Below are 13,210 nucleotides of genomic sequence, written 5' to 3' on the forward strand. Positions count from 1 at the left end.
AGTGCAGAGGCAACATTGGGGTGTTGCCACAATTTGTATGAATTGTACGATCTGAAGCTATGAATCAGCACAGTAGTCAATTGTTATATAATTTTAAAAAAACTACAATGCTGTCTGCAAAACTTTCAGCCAATAGTAGAGAGACCAGTCAGCTTTCAGAGGAATCAACAGATACTGATTTGAATTACTCAATGGTTTGAAAGGATGTCACATTTTTTAAATACTTCGCTCAATCTAATTAATATTGCAAAATTGCACCTAAGAAACTTTATTGCGAACCTTCTGAGCTCAACAAGTTCCAAAATGATCGATTTTTTAGCTTAAATCTTAAGTAAAGTCTATTCTTCCTGCATTCCCAAGTTGGGGAGGGCGAGGAAAGGATGGTGACCAATGGGGTGCCGATGATCGGGTATATATTTGGGAACACAGCACCTCTCGAACCACAGCTCAGTCTTAACAGCACTCACCTCGGATTCACTGTTACCTGTCACAGGTAAGCAAGGGATGCAACTTTTGATTTTCACCAGGAAAGTGAGATCACTTTTGGCAATCTAAAGTAGTTCCTAAAACTTGCGCTCTCTCTCTCTCTCTGGGGAATGACGGCGTCGCGTACATAGGTAACATTTAGCTCTGTGTTTCCAGTAATCGGAATTCCTACCAGGATGGCTCGACTTTCGCTGTTCTTTCTGGTGTTGCTGGCGGCTGTCTCAAGTTGTCTGGCCAGAGGGCACCAGAAGACTTTGACCCCTCCCCAGAAGACTGCGAGCCCTCCATCTAAACAGGAGAGTTCGGGCGAGAAGAAATGCCCTCCCAGTTTATCCAGAGGTAAGCAACCACAGCGGGTTGGTGGGAGAGGTTACACACTGTGCTTTCCACCTGCTCCATTAACTGAACTTTGTGCATTTTTGTTCCATTTCAGGATGGGGCGACGACATTGATTGGATTCAGACCTACGAGGAAGGACTGCACAAAACAAGGAAAACGTAATGTCTAAGTAAAAGCGCTCTCTCGTGTCTCTCGGTCTTCTATCTGCACCTTTCCCACCTTCACTGCCTCGGATGCTTGTATATTCCTGTAGGGTATTGAGTATATGCAATATTGATATTGGCTGGTAGATGTGGAATAACTTCCGAAATGACTGATAGTTAAGTACCGCAAACTGCAACGCCTCGGGAGGACTGAAACTCCAAGCTGAGAGGCATTAATGGGAAGCAAAGGGCTGTCTTTAGGAGTGTGCACATATTCCAACAGCAAACTGTAGCTGAGACAAATGTTTCTCGTCCTCGCTTCAGTAACACCCCATTGATTGACCAAAAAAAGTGGGGGGGGGGGGGGGGGTTAAGACGGAAAGACACGAAAAGAACCTATTCCGAGGATACCGGAACATCACGTAAAACAGGAAGCGTAGTAATGTGCACTCTGTTTTTGTTTCTAAGTGTTGCAAATGTCTGTTGTGCCTCAAAGACGGATATAGATTAGTATCCAAGACCGAATCTCTGGCCGATTAATTGTATATGTTAGTACTAGCCATGGGTTTGTTAATTGAATGAATTGATATCTCTTCCGTAAATATAATTTCTCCTAAGCCCAGTTTTGTCTAAATACAAATGACTCCAAATCCCTAAAATATAAGAAATTAAGTATACTTGTCCCTTCAAGCTTGTTCAGACATTGAATAAGATCATGGCTGATTTTCCCACTGCTTCACGTTCCTTCACTATCCCCAGATCCCTTAATTCCTGCGTATTAAAAAGAATAAGCTAAAGATCGACATTTAGTGAACAGGGTCAGGAGTGTGGTGCTGGAAAAGCATTGATTCAGCAGGTGCTAACTGTTCTCTGGGAGAGGAATCTATCTCGAATATCAGATTCTAACACTCCTCAGGGAATGACAGTGCCAGCCACTCCCAAATGCTTTGGTGCTGAGAGATGAGTTGTCTCACGGAAGAGAGAGGTGTAAAATATGGGGAGGCTCACAGAAATAGGTGCACTTAATCTGCATCTTCAATCAATACAACATTCTACAAATTTGTAAATGGAATCAGAATGTGGAGTTTGTTACACTTGATATTTCTAAATGTGATTATCCTTGTTTTACTTTTGATTAACTAAAACCTGGATGTGAGTGGATAAGACATGATTAGTAAGTTTGCAGATGACACAAAATTAGGAGGTATCATTGGTAATGAGGAATGTTGTCACAAATTACAGAGGGATCTTGATCACATGGGGAAATGGGCTGAGGATTGGCAAATGCAATTCAATATGATAGTGGGAGGTGTTGCACTTTGGAAACTCAAACCAAAGTAGAACTTATGAAGTAAATGGTAAGGTCCTGAGGAATGTTGTGGAACACAGGGACCTAGGAGTACAAGTAATCGTTCCTTGAAAGCAGCGTCATAAGTAGGCAGGGTGGTGAAGAAGGCATTTAGCACGCTGGCCTTCAGTCAAGCCATTGAGTATAGGATTTGGGATGTTACGTTACAGCTGTATAAGTGGTTGGTGAGGGCACACTTGGAGTATTGAGTACAGTTTTGGTCACCCAGTTATAGGAAAGACTTTCTTAAACTAGAGGGCAAAGCAGATTTATGAGGATGTTGCCTGGACTAGCAGGCCTGAGTTATAGGGAGAGGTTGGTCAAGATAGGACTTTATTCCTTGGAACATAGGAGAATGAGAGGTGACTCTATTGAGGAGTATAAACTCATGAGGAGCATAGATAAGATGAATGCATATAGAGGTTTTCACAGGGATGGGGAGTTGAAAACTAGAGGACATAGGTTTAAGGTGGGAGGGAAAGATTTAAGAAGGACATGAGAGACCACTACTTCATGTAGAAAATGCTGCGTATATGGAATGGGTTGCCATATAAAGTAGTTGAAGCAAGTACAATAGGAACATTTAAAAAACCATTTGGATAAGTACGTGGATGGGAAGGGTTCAGAGGGATATGGGCTAAATACAGGCAACCAAAACTAGCTGAATGGACACCATAGGAGAAAGTGAGGGTTGCAGATGCTATAGATCAGAGTGTGGTGTTGGAAAAGCACAACAGGTCAGGCAGCATCTGAGGAGCTGGAGAATCAATGTTTTGTGCATAAGCCCTTCATCAGGGATGAGGCTTGTGGGCCGGGGTGCTGAGAGAAAAATAGGAGGGGACTAGGGCTAGGGGGAAGGTAGCTGAGAATGCAATAGGTAGATGAAAGTAGGGGAGAAGGTGATAGGTCAGAGAGGAGGGTGGAGTGGATAGAAGGGAAGGATAATGGACGGGTCAAGAGGGCGGTGCTGTGTTGGCACCATGGTCGGCATGGACCAGTTTGGGGCCAAGGGTCTGTTTCCATGTTTTTTTTGCCAATGTGATTTTTGTTAAATGCACATGCTTGTTAAAATCAGGCATAGCTATCTCAGGCCATTATGCCTGAGGCCCAGTGAGCTGGGCTCATGTGCTGTCTGTTCACTTCACAAGCTAGTTCAAGTTGATGCAAAAGGCAAACATCTTACAAATGGCACACAGACCAATTTGACTCCATATTTACCAATGCTTCTTGTTACACTAAACCCATGAGGAATCTGTGTACAAGCAGTGTACTCAGTTCATCATGGTCCAGATATCAGAAATCAAAGAACCCTCCCTATATGATCGAGAAACCACACTAAACAACAAGCATTTGTTTGTGGCTGATGTTTTCTTTGTTACAGGGCCAATCTTTCATGCTGTCATTCTCATGTGAGTTTCAACAGCTCAAATCCTGAAATAGGTCTTGAGTTGTGCCATCAATAACATCAAAAATAGGTGGTAACATATAGGCTGCCAACAGTGTTCGACAATCCACCTTTGATCTTTGTCAAGTGTCTGGAGCACCATAGATATTTGAGTGAGATGAACTGTCATTATCATGCCAAGTCAACTTGACTGAGCACCAACAGGCAAAATCTGATGAGCAGTAATTCTCCACAAGGATGATAGTATCCATCCAAGTATTTCCTTGGTGTTGTTATCATGTAAGACATGATGATGTTTAAATAACAAATGCATCTTGAGCAAAAATGTTGGACTGCAGCAATCGGTCAAGGAACTTGCCGTAATGTTAACTTTGAGGTACACTCTTAGCTATTTCAATTCATACAGCATTAAGATAATCCCTTACTATATGTAGTTCTTGCAACACGCAAACCTGCTAAAGATGTAACCTCAACCTTTCCTCTCTCTAGTTGTCATAAGTGAAAAATGTTTAATATGTTCCAATCCAATTTTTAATTGTCAGTATGCTGACTGAAACTTAAATGGCCTCTAATGTAATAGAAAGTTGCTAGTTACTTATCATATTTCCCAAATGATTTTTGGTTAATCCATCTGAAAACACTCAAGAATTTCAAGTTAAATAGTTTCTAACCAGTTGTTTTTCTATTTCAATCTTCAATACTGAGCACACGTAATACGAATTTCGGTTCATTACACAAATTAATTTTCTTTAAACGTATGTTTTTCATAAAATTTAAACAATGAAATATTAATTACAGTTTGACATGTTTTATTTACTCTCTAATCTGACATTTTTATTTTATGTTAAATAAAAATATATGTTTATTTTTCCATTTCAGTAACAAACCTTTAATGGTTATCCACCACTTGGAGGATTGCCAATACAGTCAAGGTAAGGGATCACTTCAAATTCCATGCTAATTACCTTTACCCATGCTTTAGAGTGAAATAGCTGCTAAGAATGCTCAGATTTAGGTTGAAATATTCACAATCACTTTACCAAAAATGGTCAGAAGTATTGTACAATTTTCAAGTATTTTTCATAACTCTTCTTCACAGCCTTGAAGAAGGCATTTGCTGAGAATGAGGAAATCCAGAAAATGGCAAAAGAAGACTTTATTATGCTCAATCTTGTGGTAAGTGAGAAAATAGACATTGAAAACTTTATGTTGTAAAAGCACATATCCAGGAAATTATGCTAATATTGTAAAGATTATGAATTTCAATTTGCTTATCCATACAGTTTAATTTGAGAATAATATTTTCCATGCATTTTATCATTTTCAAATCCTCCACGATCACCTCAGATATTTTTAGATTGAAATATGGTTTCATTGAGGATTTAAATTATAAATCTTTAATGATCAACCTTTGGCTCTTTACAGTCTCTCAATATCCTTTATTCTTGAAAATCAGTATCGTCATAGATCCAGTTTTTGTATCATTTTTAGCAACTAAGCATATTAGTCAACCTGTAGTCAGAAGATAGTATGGTTTTACCATAACATCATTTTGACTTTCATTTTACAATTTTGGCCTTTTGAGTTCAGCATTCTATTGATGTTATTCACTGGTCCTTTGATTCATCTATTGAGTCTACCAAGAAAGTCTGTTTTAACTTCATTCTGAACTATTTCAGCCCCATAAAGTATATGTTGCTCTTTTTTCCAATGTACAGTTGATTACATCTATCATTGTCCCGCCTGCTATGTCTCCTTTTTTTTTATTCCACTGCTTTACAATGATAATTCTTCAAACATCTTAGTCTATGTATTTCACAATCCACACTCTCTCATTTTCAGCATAATGTGCTTTTCGTTATCTTTCAAATAATTTATTGTCCATTCTCAAGTTCTGTCCCTGAATACTCACAACTTCAATTTTAATTGCCGGTGATTTTTTTTTTAAAAAAGAAGTATCTTTACAATCACCTTTTCAGCAGTTTACTTACTTAACACTGTAGAGATTAATTCAATAGGCCTCTTGTTCTGTTTCAGAAAGATCTTTGGTCAGGTAGGACTTTGCCCAATTAATTGCTTAATTGCAGTTTTCCAAGTTAATTATTTCACAAACAATCGTCAAGAACATTCTAATTGATTTCAATAAAGATTACATATTTAATTCACTGTCTGTTTTACCACCACATTTAAATATAGGTACAATATTAGCTGTTTACAAGAAATTCCTCAGTGACCATCGATTGGCTTAATCATGAACCTTACATACAATGAAAATTACTATCTTACCATTGAGATTTTAATTTTTTCTTAACTACTGCAGTTCACACAGGACTTATTTTTCATTTTAAGAAATTGTTGTTCTTACTAAGACTATCACAGGAGGACATGTTTCTCATTCTCCCATTTCCCCATGATTCATTAAACAAAAGAACGAGTTTGCTATATTATAGTAAATAATAACAATCAAGGACAAGTATTGTACATTGTGAGCAGATGTATGCTTTTTAGTTTAGTACATATTTTATAAATGGTTTGATTGTGACAAACCTTGGGGCAAAGCCTTCTGATGTAGAGAATTACTGTAGATCACGACATATAAGTCCACCAGATGACGAAGACAAACCCAATTCCTTGGAGTCAAAAATTAAAATTGTGTGCAGTTCTGGTCTCCCTCCTATGGGAAGGATGTTGTGAAACTTGAAAGGGGTCAGAAAATATTTACAAGGATGTTGCCAGGATTGGAGGGTTTGAGCTATAGAGAGATGCTGAATAGGCTTGGGCTGTTTTCCCTTGAGCATCTGAGGCTGATGGATACCTTTACAGAGGTGTTTACAATCATGAGGGGCATGGATAGGGTAAATAGACAAGGCCTTTTCCCTGGGGTGGGGGAGTCCAGAACTAGAAGGCATGGATTTAGGGTGAGAGGGGACCAATTTAAAAGAGACCTACGGGGCAATTTTTTCATGCAGAGGATGGTGCAGGTATGTAATGATCTGCCAAAGGAAGTGGTGGAGGCTAGTAAAATTCCAACATTTAAAAGGCATTTGGATAGGCATTTGAATAGGAAATATAGGCCAAGTACTGGCAAATGGCAGTAAATTAGTTGGGATACCTGGTCAGCATGGACAAGTTGGACCGAACAGTCTGTTTTGTGCTGTGCCTCTCTATGAATCTATGTATTTGCAAAATAGTCCGTAAGTATGGCTATGAAATGTAACACTTGCATTAGTAATCAGTCTCAATTTAGCACCCCTTATATTCTTAAAACATTCTTAACTTCCCTTATACTCTTAATTCGGTTTGTGGGATCAAGCAGATAATATAAGGTGTCATTTGAAGAAGATGCACAGAAGGTTAAGGTAGGAGCAAATTACAGTAGATGCTGGAATCTGTACTGAAAACAACAAATGCTGGAGATAACAGTGGGTCAGGCAGCATCCATGGGAAGAAAGAGAACAGGCTAACGTTTCAAGTCTAGGTGATTCTTCATCAGGGCTAAAGTGAAGTGTGGACTGGGCAGCATTTATACAGTAGTGGGGTTTGGAGTGCTGGGTGAGAAAGTATATTGATAGTTCAGAATAAGTGATCAGAATGTGAGAATGGCACAATAATGGTGTGCCTAATTGCCAGACAGGAACAAATATTCCCACTTGTCTGGGGTGAGATGAGCGAGGACACGATAATAGAGAATGTAACAGGTAAAGCTATAAGAAAGAGAAGGAGTAGGAGTTGGTTCATAGTTTGAAGATGTTGAACTCAATCTTAAGTCCAGAAGGTTATAAAGTGTCTAGTCTGAAGAGGAGATATTGGTCCTCCAGTTTATACTGTGATTCACTGGAGCACTGCAGCATACATAATTATGGCTTGGTGGTTAGCACTGCTGCTTCACAGCACCAGGGACATGGGTTCAATTCCTGCCTCAGGTAATTGTGCAAACTCCACACAGACACTCACCTGGTGTGTGTGTGTGTGTGTGTTTCCTCCAGGTGCTCTGGTTTCCTCTCTCAATCCAAAGATGTGCAGGCCAGGTAAATTGGCCATGCTAAATTGCCCATAGTGTTAGGTGTATTAGTCAGCGGTAAGTATAGGCTGAGGGTCTAGGTGGGTTACTCCTCGGAGGGTTGGTGTGGCCTTGTTGGGCTAAAGGGCCTGTTTCCATACTGTAGGAATCCAATCATAAACTCTAAAATCATTGAAATGATTACATCATCAGAAATATGTTGTGATACACACTCAAGTGAGCTTAATCAAATAGTGAATCTAACAACGATTTCAGTCCAACAATTAATTAAATGTAGCTGCTTGATGGGAAAAAGTGTTGTGACAGAAGACTGAAATTGTTCGGACTACTAAAAGCCCTCCAGTGCCAAAATTATCCATTTCCAGCATTCTTAGGCAGCAAAATCACACAACCATTTAATCACATTGACAAGGGTCCATTAATTTTGATGACCAGTAACCAAACTGTGGGGTAGAAAGCTTAAAGTTCTAGTGGAAATGACAGGCCAAAAGACACGATCATCATGATGATTTCCTACATGACTGATGGAACAAAGTTGACGTGCATGGTAGCTTTCACATGCAAAACCACAACGAACATCAATTTCCTTTCAGGAGTTTTGTGCATGACAAAAGCAGGATGAATTAGAATGGAGCTAAATTGCACATTATTAATGCCTGTGATTGCCACTTGAGTGTGACACATGTTCAGATCCCATAAAACTGAGATCGAGATACCTGCAAAAGAAATAAGAGGAGCAAATTACTGCAGTTGCTGTAACCAGATGTATAACCACATCATGGTTATACCAACATCTGAATTAATATCTGTAGTGCAATCTGTGATAGGAAGTCAGCATTGGCATTGAAGGATGGCTCAACAAGACTTTCAAGTATCACATTCTTAATTATCAAAAGTCCTAATCATAAAACTTGCTGATATTTCCTTTAGAAATCAAAACCTTGTTAACATCTTGATTAGAAAAAGTTCAAAATTTTTGGGCAATTCCAACCTTCCCCTTGTGATTCTGTTTAATACTGCTCCTAATATGCTTTATACATATGGGAATGGTGCAAGATGCGAAAGCAAACAACATAAAGCCAATAGCCAGTCATTATTTTAATAGAATTGTGGTGTTCTCTAAATACAGACCAGTTCACACATTGTCACACAACATTTGAACAGTAGTAACTGCATTTTTTGGATTAGTGGTGCTGGAAGAGCACAGCAGTTCAGGCAGCATCCGAGAATGCTGATTCCTGATGAAAGGCTTTTGCCCGAAACGTCGATTTTTTGCTGCTCCTCGGATGCTGCCTGAACTGCTGTGCTCTTCCAGCACCACTAATCCCAAATCTGGTTTCCAGCATCTGCAGTCATCGTTTTTACCTAATAGTAACTGCATGTCAGAATCTTCCAGACACCCTTTGGAATCTTACACACCAGTGCAACTACATGAGACTTCCCTTTGAGAGTGGCATTTTGAGTTAACATAGTTGGTAAATGAAAGAACAATGGAAGCTACTTATTTATTTATGCTGTACTTTTGCCATTTTACACCAGCACCTTGTTTAAAGAGCAGGTTCACATTAAGCATATGCATGTTTATTTCTGACTTCTTTTTCTCTTAACAATCTATGCACCTTTTAGCATTGTTTCTGTTACTGATTGGCATTACTATATGCAAATATTGATTTTTTTTTAATGCTAGTGCTGCAACTAAATCAGTTTCTTCATTACAGTTTGAGACAAATGACGACAATTTGAGACCTGACCAGCAGTATGTTCCGAGGATAATATTTATCGGTAAGTATTTCAACGTCAAAATATTTTTCGAAGAATATAATTATGGTTGGTATTCCAGGCATTTCATTTCTATAGTTGTGTATTGAATTCCTTTTTTTTGTCTTTGAATACAGATCCTTCCTTAACAGTGAGGGCAGATATCACAGGGAAATATGATAACCGTAAATATACCTATGAGCCTCAAGACATGGATATCTGTAAGTCCAGTTTGGTTCAATTACTGTAAAACCAGTTGTAGTTCTTTGTTTTAAAATCCAATCTGTTGCACATGCTGGAAATACCATTGGAAATGAACTTCCAGGCAACATATGTGGAGAGAGGATTAAGAGTTCACAAATGTGGTCAATAACTTTGCATCAAAGCTAAGAAAAGTTAGAAACGCAATAGGTTTTGAGCAGCTGGAAGTGGGATGTATTAAAAAGGACAGGAGGGAATGTCTTTATATGATGGAAGGTGTAGATGACAGACCAAACTACAGAAAGGTTGGTGGTGCAAGGCCAAAAAACTGACAGGACAAGTAAAGAAACGGAAGATGTTTGGAGAGGAGATTTGAATGACAGAATGATGAATGGCTATAATATGAAAGTAAAAACAAGAGTAAAACTGAAACTTGCAAAGAAAGTGAAATCAAAATGGGTATCCACTTTTTTATGGAACACCTTTCTTCAGTCAAAGAGAACTAACACTATTTAATTTTCCCCTCTGCATTCCAAAGAAGCTCAACAAAAGCTCAAGGAGCAACATCTGTTCATTTAGGCAGTCTGTAGTCTTCCACAGTCAATTTAGACCATTAACTCTGCCTCCGTTTTTGCCAGTAGCAGCACGTTCAAACCCATCTGTCTCACCTCTGCCGCTGAATTAAAGTTCAGCCCCGGTCACTGCCTTTTCAAACAGTTCCAACTGGAGTGGTAATGCTTCTATTTTCAGATTCCCCAGATTATAGAAAGTGGAGGGACTAAAGTAATTCTGGCTCCAACTCCTGGTGGTTTCTCTGAACACTGCCAATAGGAACCTGAATCTGGGTGAGGCAGGATTGGTATCAACTGTAACACTTCCACAGTTGAATAACCTACTGGGAGTGGAAGTTCTCGGTTCACTCAAAGTACCAGAAGATTACTAGTGCCTATAGGATCCTGTTCAAATGGCAGAACATTGTTAGGAATGTGCTTGTGATTTACTAATATATCCTTCCAGAAGGGAACATTCCAAGGATGGAGTACACATTAGGAACATTGATCTTCTAATCCTCCAGTGGTAATTTTTAAAATTTCAACCAAATATGTTTCTTTGCAAATTGACAGTCAATTCTAATCAAAGCTGGACTGCCTGTGAAACCATTGTGAAAATTACATTCCTATTTTTAATTGACTTGGGGGGTCTGAATTTTAAATAAATACTTAACATTTCAAAACTTGCAATTTATTGATGTCAAAAAATAGGATAGTGACCTACTTAAAGTTATTCAATAGCTTTTGTTCTATATTTAACAATCTGTAGTCTGAATGTGGTTATGTTACTTCAACCATTTAAAGAAACCTGTGTCATTGTGATTAGAGGAGAGAAGGTGAGAGAGGATCTGATCGAGGTAATCCAATTATAAAGGGTGTTGACAGGCCAAAAGGAAAGTAAAACTGAACAGTAGACCAGGAAGTAGCAAGTCTGTTTAAAATTAAAATCTTAAAATTAAAAAACCAAAGCATGAAACTTGAAGATCATGAAGTATCCAAACACAAATGTAGTTGAAGAAGAATTTATTGTGACTTTTTAGAACAGAAATGGTTTCACACATTTGGGGGGTAAAAAGGAAATGCATAAAAGGACAGAACATGACACTCAGCTTTACTCTTGCAGCAAGTTCTCTTTGGTTTTGGGCATCCATGCTAATACATTGATGGTGTAAAACTTTCTGACCCCATGAGTTGGCTTTATAAGAGCTAAGGGGAAAAGAAGTAAATCTAAAACTTTTGCCCCAATTTGACATCAACCAGATTCCCATTGATTGAAACTATAGCTCACCCTTTTCAAAATCATTTACTAAGTTTGAAACATTCTTTGCTCAACTCTATATTATCATGCACATCCTGCGGATGGGAGAACTGTCCACTTCATCACAGACAATAAAAACAGGTGCTGAAAGAAAGTTTGGACAAAAGAGCTTATGGCAGAAGCTATTTGATGCTGACAGCTGAAATGCAACAATTTAGAAAGCAATGAACTTGAACTGTGACTTCGCAAGATAAATATCTGAAGTGTTAATTCTTTTGATCCCCACTGCCAAAAGAATCAAACTGAGTTTTATTTTCCAGAAGTAATATTTGTACACAGCTATTCCACATGGCTAAGATCTAGAATACATTGCTTGAAAACAGTTTGGGGCATTAAAGTGGGAATCAGACAGTTAAACTGGACAAAAAATGTGCAAGGTTACAAGGAGAGAGAATTGAACAAAGCGAGCTGTTCATTCAGAGCTGGTGCACAGCAAGTCAAATGGCCTGTTCTCTGCTGAACAACTCTCCGATTCTGTTCCAGTCATATTAAATTTTCTCCAGTTCAACTTTGCTAATCAGTCAATGAAATAGCATGAACCAGGGATTGAATTAAGAATCTTTGTCATGACATTCCAGTTTACTGGAGTATGTTCCATGGTCCACGATCTCTATTTTCCATAAAACTGCGCAATTACATTCTGAGATCGATCTTTCAGACTTGCATTGATGCTGATGGCATACACAACAGGAATATTGTGAACTCTACAACCCAATAGAGATAGCAAACTGTAATAAATTTGATGATACATGAATAATACTTTGCTTATTTTTCTTTAGTGGCTGCAAATATGAAGACTGCCCGAAAGCTTCTGAAAATTGATTTATAGAAGCTTGAAGTCACCTATCTATTATAAGCTTTATTCATTACGTTACTTCTGTTCAACACTTGTAACTATAATACACTCATAGTGAATCTACACAATCCCAATATTGTATTGATATTTGCAAAACAAGTGTAAATAATGTTCTCCCAATAACGGCATTCCAGCTTGTAAGCAATGATATTTTAATAAATGCTTTTGATACCAATGTGAGTGTGTGCACAAATTCTGTACAATTAAGTGAACAGACAGTAACACTTCCTATTATATAGTTCTGTGATTGATTTACAATTAAAAATATAAAAGGAATTTCCATTTTGTATTGTGCTTTTCATGACCTCAGGATATCTCATTTTACAGCTAGAATGTACTTTTAAAGTGTAGGTTTTTTTAATGTCATATAATCGCACACTGTTGATCATTTAATCATTTTAAAAATGAGTTAACAAGCGATACTTAATTATGTGATACTTGCACTGGACAGAATGTTTATACACTGATTAGATTGTTTACTGGATATTAAACGTGGCATTGCAAATAAAACTTGCTTACTCTGTTCTGAATTTTTAGCTAGTACACATGCAGGGTTTTTTTAATTATTATAGGCATATTCTTTTTTTTCTCAACCAAATGGCATTTCCTGGTGCTTTGAAATCACACTTGACAATTAATAACTGAAGATAAATTTATAGGAAAAATGAAATTCTGTGTGATGTTCTTTATCAAATTTTAAATACATCTCAATTGAATAAATATCCTGGAAAGGAAATGACTACGGGTCAGATTAGAGAAAATGGATCTCTGATGATTGAGCAGA

At 38.0% G+C, this 13,210-nt stretch overlaps 1 protein-coding gene across 1 annotated transcript; it reads left to right on the plus strand.

The window, feature by feature from the left end:
* The first annotated feature begins 368 nt into the window (after positions 1–368).
* LOC132816018 (anterior gradient protein 3-like) lies at positions 369–12,936 on the plus strand. Its single transcript, XM_060825423.1, has 8 exons — positions 369–493; positions 643–825; positions 920–983; positions 4,601–4,653; positions 4,821–4,897; positions 9,461–9,524; positions 9,638–9,721; positions 12,350–12,936. Exons 2-8 carry the CDS (start codon positions 663–665, stop codon positions 12,397–12,399), a joined length of 555 nt encoding a protein of 184 aa, XP_060681406.1. The 5' UTR covers positions 369–493; positions 643–662; the 3' UTR covers positions 12,400–12,936.
* Positions 12,937–13,210: the final 274 nt, after the last annotated feature.

This window comes from Hemiscyllium ocellatum, chromosome 5 (genome assembly GCF_020745735.1).
Source record: "Hemiscyllium ocellatum isolate sHemOce1 chromosome 5, sHemOce1.pat.X.cur, whole genome shotgun sequence".
Lineage (NCBI taxonomy): Eukaryota > Metazoa > Chordata > Chondrichthyes > Orectolobiformes > Hemiscylliidae > Hemiscyllium > Hemiscyllium ocellatum.